This window comes from Ursus americanus, chromosome 6 (assembly GCF_024610735.1).
Source record: "Ursus americanus isolate L20-20 chromosome 6, mUrsAme1.1.p, whole genome shotgun sequence".
Taxonomy (NCBI): domain Eukaryota; kingdom Metazoa; phylum Chordata; class Mammalia; order Carnivora; family Ursidae; genus Ursus; species Ursus americanus.
The window spans coordinates 36,577,448-36,594,690 of NC_142132.1; the positions used below are offsets into that span (position 1 = coordinate 36,577,448).

At 56.7% G+C, this 17,243-nt stretch overlaps 1 protein-coding gene across 1 annotated transcript in view; it reads left to right on the top strand.

Moving 5' to 3' along the window:
- The window catches only part of RET (ret proto-oncogene), a 48,728-nt gene that overhangs the window by 29,988 nt on the left and 1,497 nt on the right, over positions 1-17,243 (top strand). Inside the window, exons 7-19 of the mRNA XM_045810020.2 lie at positions 1,034-1,292; positions 2,047-2,172; positions 2,724-2,834; positions 3,363-3,485; positions 4,345-4,601; positions 7,293-7,440; positions 8,938-9,045; positions 10,064-10,278; positions 10,362-10,484; positions 12,444-12,514; positions 13,797-13,934; positions 15,063-15,162; positions 16,714-16,861. Coding sequence (XP_045665976.1) covers positions 1,034-1,292; positions 2,047-2,172; positions 2,724-2,834; positions 3,363-3,485; positions 4,345-4,601; positions 7,293-7,440; positions 8,938-9,045; positions 10,064-10,278; positions 10,362-10,484; positions 12,444-12,514; positions 13,797-13,934; positions 15,063-15,162; positions 16,714-16,861 — 1,927 coding nt within the window. The remainder of the gene's footprint in view (positions 1-1,033; positions 1,293-2,046; positions 2,173-2,723; positions 2,835-3,362; positions 3,486-4,344; positions 4,602-7,292; positions 7,441-8,937; positions 9,046-10,063; positions 10,279-10,361; positions 10,485-12,443; positions 12,515-13,796; positions 13,935-15,062; positions 15,163-16,713; positions 16,862-17,243) is intronic.

A 17,243-nucleotide genomic window follows, 5' to 3' on the forward strand; every position in this document is an offset into this window, starting at 1 on the left:
CGTGTCATCTGTACCCCAACACACTCAAAATAATACAGGGACTTGAGTCCCAATCCAGCCTCAAACTCGCTGTGATCTTTCACCCCCACTCCCGAGTCTTTATGATTGTAAATTGAGGATAGTGACCTTGGGCAGTTTCAAGGCCCCTATGGGAGAGTGGAAGTGAGCACACTTTATACGGGAGGCACTGGGGCACCCGGGAGGGGGGTTGGTTGTGGTGTCAGGCCTGGGTATGGAGGAGCCTGGCTCTGCCCTGGGCCTGAACAAGCTGAGCAAGGACCTGCCCAGTGGGTGCAGGCAGGGCCTCACCTGCCCCACCCCTGCCCTCTGCCCCCCAACTTGACTAGTTGGAGCTTTTGGTCTTAAGCCACTGAAATTCTCATTCTAACTCACGTAGCCAAAGGATAAAAAGGAGAGTTCCAGCTGCCCAGCTCTGGGGCCCAGCAGTGGCACTGCCAGCCTAGCATCCCCAGGAGAAGATCCTGTCTTTTCCAGGGCTTCTAGCCAGAGTCCCAGGAAGGCCCCCTGGGGCTCAGGTAGGACAGGCAGCAACGCTGCGTGAATCATGTGGCCCCGGCGCGGTGTTCTGACTGCCAAGGCAGGTGGCCTGGGCAGGGGGTGGAGCGCCCCAGCCACATGCAATGAGGATGGCAATTGGTGGTCCCCAAAACAAAACTGGCCTGGCCAGAAGAAGTGAGGGAGGTGAGAAGGAGGGACCAAATCAGCCTTCGTGCCTAAACAAGTGAGTGAGTGAAGAATGAGCTGGGAACACAGGCACCTCTCGAGGCAGTCACTAAACCAAACCTTAGTGCCCTGTGTTCTTTCGCCTCTGGCTCCCAGGAGCAGGGGTGGCGGTGGTGTGATGGGCAGGGCAGGGGCAGGCAGGTGGATGGGGACTTGAAGGGAGTGGGGCTGTCATCCCTGGACCCAGTAGGGGACTGATCCAGGACTCGGGCCGCCCAGAAGCCCCTCCAGCCACCATCACAAGCCGGTGCAGCAGCTGGCTGAGGCATTGCCTGTGCCCCATGCCTAGATTGGGAAAGTCTGTGTGGACAACTGCCAGGAGTTCAGCGGCATCCACGTGCAGTACAAGCTGCAGCTCTCCAGCACCAACTGCAGTGTCCTGGGGGTGGTCACCTCAGCCGAGGACACCACGGGGACCCTGTTCGTGAATGACACGGAAGCCCTGCAGCGGCTCGATTGTTCTCAACTCCAGTACACGGTGGTGGCTGCCGACCGGCCAACCCGCAGGCAGACCCAGGCCCCGCTGGTCGTCACCGTGGAGGGGACGTGTGAGTGCCAGGGCCCCCATGGAGGGTCGGGACAGGCAGGGTGTGGTAGAGCCCTGGGCTTCCCCCACATGGGAGGGGCCCGGGCCTGCTCCCCTTCACCTAATGGCAGCGTCCCTGAGCCTGAGTCTCCTTCCCTATCGGATGAGAATCACAGTGTCCCCTGCACAGCCAGGCTGGGAGGGTGACAAGGAGAAAGTATAAAGCAACGTAGGCCAGAGTCACCGCATAGTAAACAGCCACCACTCCCCATCCCCATTGCCGATGCATTCTGTACATGTACTTGCTTTAGGGCTGCCAGAGAAAATACGAGACCCTGGTTAAATTTAAACTTCAGGTAAGCAACAAGCATTTTTTGGTGTTAGTATGTCCCTTTGCAGAGTCTCTTAGAAGACAAACTTCCAGGTATGTCCATAAAGTGTTAGGGACACAGTTACACAAGGCAAGTAGTCACCGTTTATCTGAAATTCAGGTTTAACTAGGCGTGTGTGTTTTTGGCTGAGTCTAGCCACTAGCCTCCTCACATCCTCCCTCCATACTTACCCCAGCCCGGTAGCTGCCTCCCCTTGCCGTGACTGTGGTGACAGCCCTCTCCTCCGTGGGCCCCATCACTGCTCTGTGACCTGGTGCTAAGGCACCCCCACCCCTCTGGGCTCACCCATGAAAGGAGCCCAGCCAGTACTTCCCTCTGCCCCCAGAGGCTGGCTGGACACTGAGTCCAGGCCACCCCCTGTGACCAGCTTTCTGCCCCCCGCAGATGTGGCTGAGGAGCCAGGCTGCCCTCTGTCCTGTGCAGTCAGCAAGAGGCGGCCTGAGTGTGAGGAGTGCGGCGGCCTGGGCTCTCTGACGGGCAGGTGCGAGTGGAGACAGGGAGATGGCAAAGGTAGGCCCCACGCAGAGTTAAGGGCCTCTGTCCAGGTGGTCAAGAGGGGTAATGGTGGCTGAGTGGAAACGGGGTCCGTGTGGGCCCTGCCGGCCACTGTGATGGCCCTCCTCTCTCCGCATCTGTTGTCCGGAGCCTTGTCCCCATTTGTAGTTCCTGATGTCAGGAGAGGGTGAGCATGGGTGCAGAGTAGGGGCAGCACAAGGACATTGAGGCTCTTCATCATTGTGGGACCACAAGTCCCTTTGGGTTTGGGAAGGTCTGGGCCAAAGTTGGAATGTGCAGGGGACAGAGAGACTCTACCTGGGAGGTTCCAGGCCAGGGCGTGTGGCCCCAGACAGTAGGGCTGGGGCGTAGACAGCAGCCAAGTCCGAGCTGTGCCCTCCACCATAAGGATCCCACTCATAGATTCTCCGCTCGGGCCTCAGTTTGCTCCTCGGGAGGGGGCAGGGTTGGTCGGGAAGGCCCTGGGGTGCCGCCCTTCTGGCTCTGGCAGTCTGACCAGGGCAGGTACTCCCATGTGGTGGTGACCAGCCCGCTGTGTGTTATAGGGATCACGAGGAACTTCTCCACCTGCTCCCCCAGCATCAAGACCTGCCCCGATGGCCACTGTGATGCTGTGGAGAGCAGAAATGTCAACATCTGCCCCCAGGACTGCCTCAGTAAGCAACCACTGGGCCTGCAAGTTCAAGGGCCTGGTGTGGGTAAGGGTAGCAGCAGGAGAGGCTTGGACTACCCCCTGCACTTCAGCCAGACCAGCCTCATTCCTGAGTTTTCTGTGCCGAGACTTCTTCTAACATTTCATTTGAACAAAGGGCTCTGCCCCATCAGAACTCTGGAGACTGGTATCCTGACCCACACTCTCCAGTGTCTCCCTGGCCAACTCACACAGTACAGCTCCCAACCCCTGATTCTCCTGGCTCCCTGCTGCCCCTTCTCCGCCCTGTGAAGTAACCACGTGTGGACCTCAGCAAGGGCCCTGGACATCCTGTGGGTTCCTCCTCCTACCTGCGGGGGCCAGGGAACAGGATTGGGGGCAGACTGTGTTGATTCCTACCCAGATGACCCAGATTTCAGAGCTCACTGCCCTCCCTGACATTGTGTGGGGAGGGACTTCTCGTGCTTTTACCTGGGTGGTCCTGGTTTGTCTGGTCACACCAGGAGGCTTAGTGGGCTGCATCTGTCACCAGGGGGCGGCAGCATCATTGGTGGGCACGAGCCAGGGGACCGCTGGGGGATAAAAGCTGGCTTCGGTATCTGCAACTGTTTCCCTGAAGAGAAGAAGTGCTTCTGTGAGCCTGAAGACAGCCAGGGTGAGTGGGTGGGGGGCACTGCTGGGATCACATGCAGGGCAGGACTCCCCACACCTCCCTGAGCCCCAGCGAGCCAGGGAGGAAATTGTAGGAAGGCAGGTAAAACCCAAGAGACCCTCTTCCTTCCCTCTGGACCTCAGTTTCCCAATCTGTGCAGACAGGTCTAGGTCAGGGTGAGTTCCAGCCCAAAGTTCTATGAGAAAGATTGGGCTGGAAAGTTCTTCCACCAAGTAACTCAGCATCTACTCAGATGGTCCTTGTGCAGGGCCTTCTCTGGGCCCATGGCACCGTCTGACCAGAACCCCACCCTCCCAGCCAGAGCCCGCAAGTGTTCCTTCTGGACCAGCAGGTGCCGTGGGCGGCAGGGGCCTGAGCACCCAGGGAGCTTTCCTGCCTGAGCCCAGGGACGTTTTTCTCATATTTGAGTTGTTGCTGCATGGTGCTAGGTGCAAAGCCACTTTCCTTCCCTCTCTCAGTTTTATAAAGAAAATACGAAAGATGATGGGCACACAGAGGAGGGACTCCACCTCCCCACCAGCGCTCTGGGGCCAGCTGACTTCGGTGCAGTGTTCCATGGCTGGTGCAGTGCACACGCTGCCTCTGCTGTGTGACCTTGGGCAGGCTGCTTAAACTCCCTGGGCCTCTTGGCCCTTCTGTAGGAGGGTGACAAGTCTACATAGGGAAAACGTACGGTACAGCCCCTGCCACACGGTCGCTGCCGTGTGAGTGTGTGCGTTACTCTCACATCCAGACTCCTGCAGCGCTTGCCGGCTGCTTAGTCTGCCAGGGCAGCCCTCCAGCGGTGGGCACCGGGGCCCCCTCCCGGCACACTGTCCCTCACGGCCACCCCTGCCTGCAGACCCACTGTGTGACGAGCTCTGCCGCACAGTGATCGCGGCGGCCGTGCTCTTCTCCTTCATCATCTCCATGCTGCTCTCCACCTTCTGCATCCACCGCTACCACAAGAACGCCCACAAGCCGCCCATCGCCTCCGCTGAGATGACCTTCCGCCGGCCGGCCCAGGCCTTCCCAGTCAGTTACTCCTCGTCGGGTGCCCGCCGGCCCTCCCTGGACTCCATGGAGAACCAGGTCTCTGTGGATGCCTTCAAGATCCCGGTGAGGCTCCAGGGAGGGCCTCGGCCTGGGAGGCAGCCCTCCTGGAGGCCCTGCAGGGGGCACTGACGTCCGGCCTGGGGAAGCGGGGAAGTAGGAGTGGGGCTCCCTGGTGCCGAGTGTCCAGTAGCCCACAAGCAGCTAATGCATCCTCGCCCACCAGGAACATCCCATGAGCAATCCCCAAGTCTTCACGGAGCTGCCTTCCAGGAAGGGCAGGCGGGAGGGAGGGTTGCAGAGGTCATGGGGCAGTTTAGCAGAGTGGAGAGTGCTAGGTGCTAATTTAGGTGGACTGAGATTTGGGAGGGTGGGCCACGCCATATCTGATAAAGAACTGTCCTGCAGATGCCCCGAGGACTGGGGGGAGGCCCTGAGGAAGACTGTGAATTTTATTCTCAGAAGGTGGGGCCCTGGGGTTTGGGGGTTCAGCGGAGGAGGCCCATATTTGGCCTTCATTTCTGCAGGCTGCTCTGTTGGGGCCCCAGTCTATGGGATGGGTGCAAAAGTGGGGGCCCTATGATGAGGCGCTCTCCCCATCCAGTCAAAAGATGGCAGCAGGCAGGGGCTGGGCCAGGGTGGCAGCCGTGGGGAGGGGAGTTCATTTGTGGAGCGGAAAAAGGGATACCATGGGGCCTCTGGGCCAGCTGTGGCGGAGGATGGCCCCAGGACTCTGCAACCAGCTGGCTGATAGAGAGTGCCAGCCAGAGGCAGCAGGCTCCCAATCCCTCCTCTCCGCGGGAGGGCCTGGGCCTGCAGTTACCGTGTGCTCTTTACAGCCTCCATCCCAGCTGGGCCTCCCCTCAACCTGCCATGCTTCTCCTGGGTCCCTGCTGGCAACTGCTAAGGAGCTGGAAGCCAGGTTCTAAGAGGGACTGAGGAGAGGTGCATGTGAACAGAAGCTGTACCCCCAAGGCCTGGCAGGGAGCATTGCCCCTTGACAGGGGCCTCCAGGCAGAAAGCTCCAGGCTCACCGGGACTTTGGCAGTACCCTACTGGGGCTGGAGGTGGCCACGGATTATAGGAGGAGCCACCCAAGGGTGCTCATCCCTTAGTGTGGGTCGGGGCCATGGGAGCCATTCCCACATGTGGTGGACACCATGGCCTCTACCCTAGCTTTCCTAGTGCCAGTCGCTCAGCGGATGGGGTCTGTGACCCCTGTCCTGGGAAGCGTCTCAGCCTCTGCAGCAGACCTCTTGGATAAGCCATTTGATTCCTTTATAAATGCAGGCAGTTGATGGAGAGGTCACAGGAAGGGCAGTGATGGCAGGTGCTCGTGCAGGTGGACACATGCCGCCCTCAGCCCACCTCAGCTTGGGCACACGGCACAGAGACGCCAGAGCCCAGCCCGAGGTCCAAGGGCTACACTGACCAGCTCTGAGGACATGTTGCTCAACTGCTTGACCTTAGTTGTCTCTTATATAAAGTGCGGAGAATTTTTAATGTCTTCTAAGAAGATCAAATCAGTGCTATCCACACAGGTTTAGCGCAGTTTCCATGTGCAGTGAATGCTTATTCAGTGCCGATAAGAACACCAGGGTAATGATGATGATGTTGTCAACCCTGCCCCTGCCTGTGGGTTCTTGGGGAACCTGGGCCAACACCAGGATGCCCAGGAGCTGGCCAGCAGGAGCCCGAGACACTGTGCTGAGAGGAGGCCACCTCTGCCCACGAGGAGAGCACACACACCTACACTGGGTGTTGGAAAGCATGGCTGTGCTCAGCAGGACAGTGGGCGCAGTGGTGTCATCTGTGTGGGTCAGGCGAGTCTGGCAGGGCGCAGCATAGCAGCACCCCCAGGCCACACCCACATCCAGCTGCAGGGAGAGTTGGGGCAATGGACGCCCAGTGCTGGCACAGGAGGGGAGGTTCCAGCATCCTCAGGACAGGCTTCGGCATCCCCAGTCAGAGTTCAGATCTGGGGTCTGGGAAGCTGTCCCAGAGTCGTCTTGAGTGGGATTTCAGTGGGAAGGCAGGGTGGGTAGAGGGGGACATGGTGGCAGGTGGCTGCATGTTCAGGGAGATGGCCAGTCTCATGACAGGAGTAGCTTCTTCCACACGTCAGGATGGAGGTTCCCAACTACTGTTGTGGTACCTTTTCTGGGGCAGCACACAAGGAAGTTACCCTGGACACTTCCATTCATAGCTGGGCGTCCTGAGCTGGGGGGTAGCTTGGGCCACTGGTGCCAGTGGAGTCCGCTTAGGGATCCTGGGGATCTCTGGAGAAGACAGATCGGGGCCTGGTCTGTAGGACGTCCACAGCTTGTGGGCTTGGTGTCCAAAGTGGAGGCAGCTGGTGGAGGCTTGGACTCCCAGGGAAGAGGCCACACTCCCATGTGAGCACCCCTGGGGTGCTAAGTAAGTCCCGAACTCCTTGTTTGAGAGACGAGGACATGGGCCTGGGATGGCCAAGGGCATGTTCCGTAGACGGGGGACAAACAAGGGTCCAGGCATCCAGAGTCCAGGCCATTCGGTGGCAACAGCTGTCTTCCCATAATGTGTGGGATCCTACCCAACTGTGGGGTCCTGCCCTCGGTGCAGGGGGATGACCATTGCCCACTAGGTCAGGTGGCAGTGTTTGCACACTGGAGCTTGTCCACTGGGGGCTCATTTATGGGCCTTGTCTTCTTATTTTCCTCTTACCCTCACCAACTTTCTCGCTTCTCCTCTTCCTCCCCTTCCTTCAACCCCACATAGGAGGATCCAAAGTGGGAATTCCCTCGGAAGAACTTGGTTCTTGGAAAAACTCTGGGAGAAGGTGAATTTGGAAAAGTGGTTAAGGCAACCGCCTTCCGGCTTAAAGGCAAAGCAGGGTACACAACCGTGGCCGTGAAGATGCTGAAAGGTACCTGTCTGGGCAGTGTGCACAGGTGGCTCTATAGGAGCCCCGAGGGCTGGACGGAACCACCCTGAAAACCAGGGTGCTGACAGCCAGCCCGGGACCTTCTAAAGAGCCCCCCATGGCTATTCTTGAGTGGCTGCATTCTGAAGACCCCCACCATGGATGACATGGGCCAAGGTGGCCCCTAGAAAAACAGAACAAGAGGACTTTCCTCACTTGGAAGGTTCTAGCTTCGTGCTGCTTCTGCCCCAGTGTTGGGTAGAGATCTGAGTTTTTAAAAAATTAAAAGCCTTTTGGTCTTGAACTGACAGCTCTCCCACCCCAGTCTGCCCCATTCGTTCCTCTCAGCCAAGTGCCCCTGGGGTCCTTCCTGGTGAAGAAGCCACCTGGAAGAACTGGCCCCTGGAACCCTTCCTGGCCCAATCCCCGGTGGCCCCCAGTGGATCTGCCCCTCCTCTGTGACCCACTCATGCCATAAGTCTGGCTCAAAGTGGGCACATACTCATCCACACACAGAGACACTCACTGGTGTTTCTGAGCAGATACTGGGTGGACGGCCCTCTGCCATGACCAGACTTTGGTTCACATGGACCAAGGGCCCAGCGGCCATGCAGTGGGTACAAGCTGGCGTGCGCACATGAGAATTCTAGCACAACACTCGGGGCTACACTGTGCAGGGTACTTCTGAATGCTTATCTAGGTCCACAGACTGGGGTCTCCCCATGCCTTCATGAGGCCCCAGGCACTAAGGGGGCACATAGAGACCAGCCCCCGGGGCCACCATGTGTGGGTCCCAACACCCTCTCTCCAAGCTGTCCTCTCTCTTCCAGACAAGTGTGTGGCCAGTGGGGGCGATGTGGTACAGCTCGGCAGTGGGCTGTGGGGCAACTGTCCCGGGAGGCCTGTGTAGCCACAGCTTCTGACTCCACATCCCTCCCCCCAGGCTTCAGCGCCTGGTGGGAGCACAAGCACAGCTCTGCCCACCCTCAGGATGCATGTGCCCAGCATGGCAGGAGGCCACCTCTGTGAAGTCCCATCATCTCCAGCTTTCTCCAGGGCCTCACCCTCCTGTTGAGTGCTTGGTCAGCAAGTGTTTTAGGACGTGGGACAGTCCTCTTTCCCTCCCAGAAGGATTTATGAGTACAGTCTCTGCACCACTCTCCTTGAAAGATGGCAGTTGCAAGGAAATACTGCCACTTACACACACAGCCTGGTCCCGGGAGGGTTTGCCTGGAGAGACCCTGCTGATGAGGAAGTTTGCTGCTCAGGGTTATTACTCCCTGGAGGCAGATGAGGCTGCTGTTAACCATCCTACGAGCTAAGAGAAGCCCGAGCAGCAGGGTCCTTGGGGGCCTTGTCTAAACCTGGGTAGGCTATCTGGGAAGGAGATAACCAGGGTCTGTGCAGACCTATGATGTGGGTCCAGTGACCCAAAGTGTTCACAGAAGTGGCTTCTAGAAGGGACTGGTTTGCAACTCATCGTGTTTATGTGCATTTCAGAGAACGCCTCCCCAAGCGAGCTGCGGGACCTGCTGTCAGAGTTCAACCTCCTGAAGCAGGTCAACCACCCACATGTCATCAAGCTGTACGGGGCCTGCAGCCAGGATGGTAAGGCCAGCCAAGGGACAGGCAGCTGCCCGGTGCAGGCTGGGGGCTCTGGGCTGCCGCATTCTTACTCCTTCCCTTCCTTGTCCTCTGTGGCTCTGGCCCCCACCTGGGGCCTGCATCCTCCCGTGTGGGTGAGAGGACCAGGAAGGGCTGCCGCAAGAGCGTGGGCATGAGGCCTCTGCTCCGAGTGTGCTCTCTGGGCCTGCCGTGGGTGCTCAGAGATCTCTGGTGACAGTTGGTTTGTCAGTACCCCATTCCAGATGGAGCTCTAGGGCAGGGAGCTCTAGAAACAGATGGTGTGTCCTGGGCACCTACTGGGTACTAGGCGTGCCATGGCCTCCAAGTGACCAATCTCAGCCCTGCGTGGTAAAGGCATTGTCACCATTTCCCACATAAGGACACAGGAGGTTGGCCTGGTCTGTGCCACACAAGGGCCTCTGGCCATGTGTGTACACGTGTGCACGGATGTGCATGTTGCCGGTACGAGAGGGCAGGGTGCAGGCAGCAGGACGCTGGTTGGCACCAGCAGGACTCAAGGCTGGGCCTGGGATGGGACGGCAGCCTCAGAGCTGCCGAGAACAGGGAGCAGGGAGCAGGTGCCACGTGAGGCTTCGGATCCTCTGCCTGCATCCGCTGTCCCCAGCCTGTGCTGCAGCAGGGCTAAGGGTATGGAAAGACATGACATCCTAGCAGCAGGGGCAAGCCTCCCAGGGGAGCACTGAGCACAGTGGCTGCCTGCCTTGGGCACCCCAGAAGGTTGTGCTCCACTGCCCAGGGAGCCTGCTTCACGGGCAGCGCAAGGAGAGCAAGCCATGCAAGAGTGAGCTGGGACTGAAACATGTAACTCGTGCTGCATGGCACCCAGGCCACCAGCCAGAAGGATACAGCCCACTTCTGGTGGGGTGCAGAGCTTGCCTGGGGACCCTGCAGCCTCCTCCCATGCTCCCAGAGCTGGCCTGATTTCTGACGGCCCAGAGCCCTGCAGGCAGCCAGCTCACAGCCCCCACTCATCCGCCAGGGCCACTCTTCCTCATTGTGGAGTACGCCAAGTACGGCTCCCTGCGGGGATTCCTCCGAGAGAGCCGCAAGGCCGGGCCGGGCTACGTGGGCAGTGGAGGCAGCCGCAGCTCCAGCTACCTGGACAACCCCGAGGAGCGGGCCCTGACCATGGGTGACCTCATCTCCTTCGCCTGGCAGATCTCTCGGGGGATGCGGTACCTGGCGGAGATGAAGGTGTGTGCCGCGCCGGCCCGGGCCCCCACTGCCTGCCATGGGGACCTAGGTTTCAGGGGTCCCTGCTGTTGTCTTCCTCACAGCTTGTCCATCGGGACTTGGCTGCCAGAAATGTCCTGGTAGCCGAGGGGCGGAAGATGAAGATTTCAGATTTTGGCCTATCCCGAGATGTTTATGAAGAGGATTCCTATGTGAAGAGGAGCAAGGTACCAGGTCCCCGGTGGATGGCCCAGGGCTCCCGGGCAGAGTGGAGGGCAGGGGGCAAGGTTCCCACAGTGAATGGGGGCAAAGCCCTTAGAACATCCGGGGAGCAGAGAACAGAGTCTTAGAGTATGAACTTCTAGCCCTCATCTTCAAATCCTTCCCTGATTCCTGGGTCCCCAGAGACCCAGCTCAGCACTCATCCTGGGTCTGTTCCTTCCCTTGCTGAGAGCCAGGCCCGACCTTTCAGAGAGCCCACTGGGGAGCCGGGGCCCTGTAGCTTCTCTTGCTTTTAATCACCACCAATTTTGAAGGTCACCTAGTGCTGCGGAAGTGACAGTTGTCTCCGCAGTTGTTCCTCTCGCTTCTGCAGGATGGAAGGTCCCCCGTTTCCTCTCTGTGAAACTTTAGCTCTTCACTCAAAGGAGACTGAAGTCAATACACCTGAGTGTGGCAGTCATTCTGGGGCAGAAAGGAATGAGCTGCTTTACAGGTGGGGGTTCCTCTGGGCCGGGGGCCTGGGAACTCCTGGCTGGGTGAGTTTGGAAGGCTCCCAGGGAGGCCCTGGAGACGGAGTCCAGAGACACGGCGTAGGGTTCTCAGCCGCTTTCTCCAAACCTCTGAAATAGGTGGTCTGGGGCGCTTCTGGGGAATTTGCTTCACTGTGTTGTCCAGTTCCCTGTGGCACTCGTCCTAACACTCCTAGTTCCCCTGCCCTGTCAGTCGCTGTCGTGCAGCCTCCTTGTGACAGACCAGACAGGGCCACTCACAGGGCCGTCCAAGAATCACGGCTGCCTGGCCTTCAGGACAGACACTGCTCAAAACAACATACAAAAGGCGACTTGTGTAGACCTCAGATCTGCTGTCAGGGGTCAGGAGAAGCCCCATGTCGCCATAGGCTGTGAGGATGAGGTTTTGTTTCTTCTAGGGTTTCCGTTGTGACAGCATATCTCAGAACTGCCAAAGGGGAAGTGGAGAGGGGCTCCTTCCTGCCCCATGCAGGGGTGTGGACAGAGTCTTTCTACTGATGCACCAGTCCCCCAAGAATGGGGGGGCAGAGAGGTACAGGCGTCCAAGCACAAGGCACCCTAGAGAGCACAGGCGGCAGGCAGTATTGTCATGAACACGTGCCCCAGAAAATCACACTTCATTAAGGATGTAAATCCTAAAGAATGCTTTAAAGAAAAAGAAATTACAGGACATGTTGCATTAAAATCCAATGCACACATTTTTGGTTGATTTGTGTCCTAAGACTTACCTACTGAAGAGCCGTTTCTCAAGTTGTATTGGAAAGCCTTTGTTAGGTCTGACCCCAGCCCCTCCACAGTGGGAGCACTTTTTCAGAGGATGCTAACAGGGGTCTGGGATAAAGTGATAGGGAAAAAAGCAGCTCCAACACATGAAAACAGATTTCTTCCCTCAGGGCTTCTTGGGACAGCCTTTAGTGTGTTGGTTTGCATCAGAAGTCCCCAAGATGGAAACACTGGAAGTTGGTTTCCCAAACTCATTTACCCTCAGAAATGGGGAGATCTTGCTGGGTGGCATTCTTGGCCCACACATTGGGCATCACCACCCAGGGCACCCCAGAGCCCTCTGGACCTGGCTGTAGGGAAACCTGACTTGGACATGGTCGTGATTCCTTGGGTTTCTTCTCAGTCTCAGCAGGGATGTGGTGCATGACAACGACGCCCTGTCTAGCTGTGGGCAGGCCGGCTGACTCCCTCCAGCGTCTCAGCCATGCCTAGGAAACCCGGATTAGAGCTGCAGCCCCTCTGAGGCCGTGCTGCCAATTCTGTATCGGGGAGCACTCTGGATGTCATTACTCAGCATCCCTCCAGAGCTGGAAATGCTTGGGACATGGCCTCGCATTCCTCCGCCTCCCGCCCTCCTCCCCGCCCACCCCGCCCCGCCGGTTCCCAGGGTGTCAGAGCGATGTTAATGCCTTTCCTTCATTCCCTTTTTAGGGTCGGATTCCAGTCAAATGGATGGCAATTGAGTCTCTTTTCGATCATATCTACACCACCCAGAGTGATGTGTAAGTGTGGGTGTGGCCTTCCTGGGGTCAAAGTTACGTGCATAGTGCACCATGATGCCTCTCGGGGCAGCTTGGCTGGGGAACAAGTGCCTGTTGGCTCATACCAGCCATCTGCAATGACCTCCCCCCCCCCAAGCTGAAGGGGCTTCGTGTATTCATTCAGCAAACGGCAGGGGCCCACACAGTGGTTCTGAGAGTCGCAGTGGAAGGCATGAGAGCAGTGAGCAGGTAACTGCAAGTTCCGCTCACTGCTCCCATTCCCAGCCCCTCCCTCTCCTCTCTGGGCATCTTAGTGCCACACAGGCCCAGCCAAACAGTTCCCCTCTGTGGACCTGAGTGTGGGCTGGGCTCAGGCAAGTTCCCCTGGAAGTGGAATGGTCCCCACCACAGGTAGGGTGGCCTTGAGTGCGTTGCTAGGCTGGTGTGTCCCAACTGCTCAAAGATGGGAACCAAAACTTAGCCTTTCAGGTCTAATCACAAGACTTGATAGTTTTCAAAAACATAACAGACTGGTTTCTCAGTGTTCTGCCATCAACAGACATGCATATCTTGAATAACGTGGGCTGAGGAAAGGCAGTTCCTGAACAATTTTAAACAGCGTGTTCAGATTACGTGAAGCTGACTGTAGACAGTTGGAAATGCCGAGAAGAGGGTAATGAAGACCCTGGAAGCCACTTGGATCCCACTGCCCCTAAGTAACTCCTGCAGGTTCTGGCATACACAGGCCTTCTAGTGTTTTCCGTGGGGTGTAGGTATATGCATTCTTGCTGTAAGTGGGCTCATGCAATAATGCTGTTTTGTGATACGATTTTGTTCCCCCTTCACAGTAAGTTTTTCCTCACAGTTAAATATTTTTCTGTGGTAGTGCCTTTTTTCTTCTAAGATTTTATGAAAAGTTCTAAGCCCGCAGGAAAGGTGAAGGAATTGGGCAGGCAGCCCTGTGCCCTGTGCCCACGGTCCCCCCGTCGCGTGTTGCTGCACTTGCTTGGCTGCCGTGCGCTGTCTTTGATGCTTTTGCACATCTCCACGGGGCCAGCCAAGCACTTCTTGTGGATGTGGGGTCTGAGCTTGGGCAGTGGCTTGGTGGGGCTTCCGCACCGCAGGGGTGAGAGCAGGGCAGGCAGACGGCCTATCCCCACCTCCATTCCACACCCAACCATGCAGTCAGGCCTTGGCTGCCTCTTTACACTGGGGGCTGACGGGGTCAACTGCTGCTGGTCTGCTGAGGTGAGGACACCACTGGCCCAGTACAGCCGCTCACTGGTTGTCTCGCTCCCCTTAGGTGGTCCTTCGGTGTCCTGCTGTGGGAGATTGTGACTCTGGGGGGCAACCCCTACCCGGGGATTCCTCCAGAGCGGCTCTTCAACCTTCTGAAGACAGGCTACCGGATGGAGAGGCCTGACAACTGCAGCGAGGAGATGTGAGCAGGCTTTGCTTTGGCCTAGCCTCCCTCAGACGCAGACAATATACTCACTCCCTCGCTGCTCCCAAGCAGCCCTGGGCACCAGGGTGAACCGGGTAGTAGGTCGTAACAGGGCAGAGCATGCCAAGGCAGAGGTCAGAGAACCACCATTGGGCATAACAGCAGATGCTGGGGACCCTGACTCTGCTGGGGGCTGAGTGCACTTCCTGGGTTGGGGGGGGACACTTACATGGATGAGGGGAAATAGGGCCAACGAGAAGTAGTGGGAAGGATCAAAGGGTGTTTCAGGCCCAGGGAGCAGATTAGGCCCAAGGCCTGTCCCCACAAGACCCTTGGGGAGGGGCAGGTAATTCAGAATGACCTTAGGGGTTCATGTTGGGGAGAGCTCACGTGGAGGCACAGAGGTCGGCAGGGGGCAGGCAAGAAGACCCGGCACCCCTGCCCAAGAGCACCAGAGTCTTCACATATGGCGGTTCCAGCAGATGATTCTCAGAAGACGGGCTGAAAACACATGAGAAAGGGGCCGTCACTGGCAGAAACATGCTGGTCCATTCATTCCACAAAATCGGTTTTGTGCCTGCCACGTGCCTGGCTCAGAGCTAAATGCGGGAGTGCAGGGGTGAGTAGGTGCCATCTCCCTGGGTGGCCTGGGCTGGCAGCCAGCTGGCCTGGCGCTCAGCCACCTGGCAGCCCCGGGGGCCCTGCAACTATGCCAGCGACCCAGGGAAATGAGGAAGTGAGAAAGGCACCAGACAGAGGTGTGACTGGCAGAAGTTTTGTTTGTTTGTTTCTGCAACCAGTTCACACTTCCTAAGAGTTTGAAAGACTGGTGTTGCTCCCTCAGCCACCATAGTGGGTATGACATCCTGTCAGCTGTTTATCCATATCTATGAAAGGAAAGTGAAGACAAATCTCTCTCAAGGGAAAGGAGACTCACAAGATGGTGTACCACAGCACCAAGCACCCCCAGATCCTGGCCCGGCTCAGAGAAGGATGTCAGTGATGCAGAGATGGCTTTGGGGTTTAAGAGCAAAGCCCTCTGGGCCCAGGGCACTGTGCTGGGTGCAGCGGCTATGATTGGGCAGCCCTTCTGGGTCCTAACTGCCCATCTGTGCTTCCCACCAGGTATGGTCTAATGCTGCAGTGTTGGAAGCAGGAACCAGACAAGAGGCCGGTGTTTGCTGACATCAGCAAAGACCTGGAGAAGATGATGGTTAAGAACAGAGTGAGTACCTGGAGCCAATTCCTGGTGTCAGGCATCTGCAGGCTGAATGTGGCAGTGGAGGGATTCCCGCCTCACCCCAGTTCTATGGAGTTCCCAGTGCAGGGGCAGAGCAAGGCTGGGCAAAGCGAGATGGTCGTGCTGTCCCCAGAGGGCAGCTAGTGACTGAACCCTTCTCCTTGAGCCAAACCCTTCTCAAATCATAAAGAAACCGAGATTCTTCCCTTAATACTTAGAACTCTCCACGGACAGGTGTGGGAGGCAAATCTTCCAAGGTCAAAATAATTTTTAGTAATGGAACATGAGAGAGTAGAGTTGAAGTGGGTATCCTAAATTCAGATGCTGCGAGGGGCCCGGATGAGGGTTGACAGGTGGCTCGGGAGTGGTGGGGACTGTGGCGACCAGGAGCGCGCCAGCGCCTCTGAAGAACCCCTCACTGTAGCCACACAATCTATAGGAATATGAGTGCCAGACTGTCAGGTCTTCTGAATTTCAGAGGATATTTATGTTAAGTTTTCCAGCCTTTAGTATTAATAACTCATTTAAATTTCCAAAAGCTCAGTCTGGTCGAAATAAAGCATATCTGGGAGGCTAGATTCAGCCCATGCACCTCCAGCCTACAACTCGTAGGTAAATGAGAAAGCCAACAAGGTTCAACTAATATTTACTGAGCTCCTACTACGTACCGTATTCTGTCGCAGGTGCTGGGGATACAAGTAAACAAGACACGCACAGATCTTGCTTTCAGGGTTTCATCTTTCCATTGACACATTTACTAAAAGTTGGCATTTCTTCATCCACAAAAACAAAGGTGCATAGTTAGTGTAGGCTGCTTATAATAAAACCTAACATCAGTGTACCACTTGGGCCAAGCCTCCAAATCCTGTGATCACAAGGTTACCTTAAATAAAAGTAATAGGTGATGCCAAGAGAGCCAGCCTTCCTAGAACAGAGCTGAAAGTCAGCCAGGAAAATGCTAGAACTGTTCTTTACACATTTAACCAGGGCAGCAGCAGTGGCAGGCGCTGGGAAAGCATCAGGCTTAGGAGCTAAAGCCCATAGCAGCATCCTATGCAAAATCCACATCGATGACTTCAGATTTCTGAGTCCTGACGTGCTGTTCTAGACAGTAGGGGTCCTCAGAGGAAAGCTGAAGAGTGTCCAGCAATCGGAGATGCTTGTTGGCACTCCCACATGAGTAATGGGGCTGCAGTGAGCTCTCCCAGAGCCTCGGGTTTGGTAAACAGGCCGGTTCCCCAGTGCTGGATGCGGTACTCCCCTCATGCTGCAGAGGTAGCACTGGGCACTGAGGGAGCACATTTCTGCCCCAAGAAGGTGAATTTCTAGGGGGAGCAATGAGGGCTATGGAGCAGGGCCAGCGAAGCAGAGGCTGGGAGAGGGGCTGTCCGGGGAGGGGCTCAGGTCTCCCAGAGAGGCTAGTAAGCCAGCACGGGGTGGGACTCAGCCAGGGCTTCTGCCTTCGGGCGGGGAGGGGCAGGACGCAAGTCCAGTTATGACCCACCCCGGGGGTGACCGGCCATCTCTCTCTTCCAGGACTACTTGGACTTGGCCGCGTCCACCCCATCTGACTCCCTGCTTTACGACGATGGCCTCTCAGAGGAGGAGACGCCCCTGGTGGACTGTAATAATGCTCCCCTCCCTCGAGCCCTTCCCTCCACGTGGATTGAAAACAAACTCTATGGTAGAATTTCACATGCATTTACTAGATTCTAGCAACATCGTTCCTCTCTGCACTATCCTTACTCTCTGTAATGCTTTTTAAGAGTGTTTCTGGTCTGAATGAAACCAAAGTTCTCTCTGAACCTTTTTGTTTGTAAATGTCTGACTTTGCATCCGTTTACATTCAGGCATTTTTGAAACTATGTTTTTTTAAAAGGATGTGAAAATAAGTATAATTACCACACTGCCCGGCAACTTACGATTATGGAGAAGAAAGAGAGCTGGGCAGAACTCTCAGGGGATATTGAGAAAATGATAAATAAGTCATTTCTGGTGTGGGTATGTATCAAGTCATAGTACTTCTAATTTAACTACTGGGATAAATTTACCTAATCTGGGGAGGC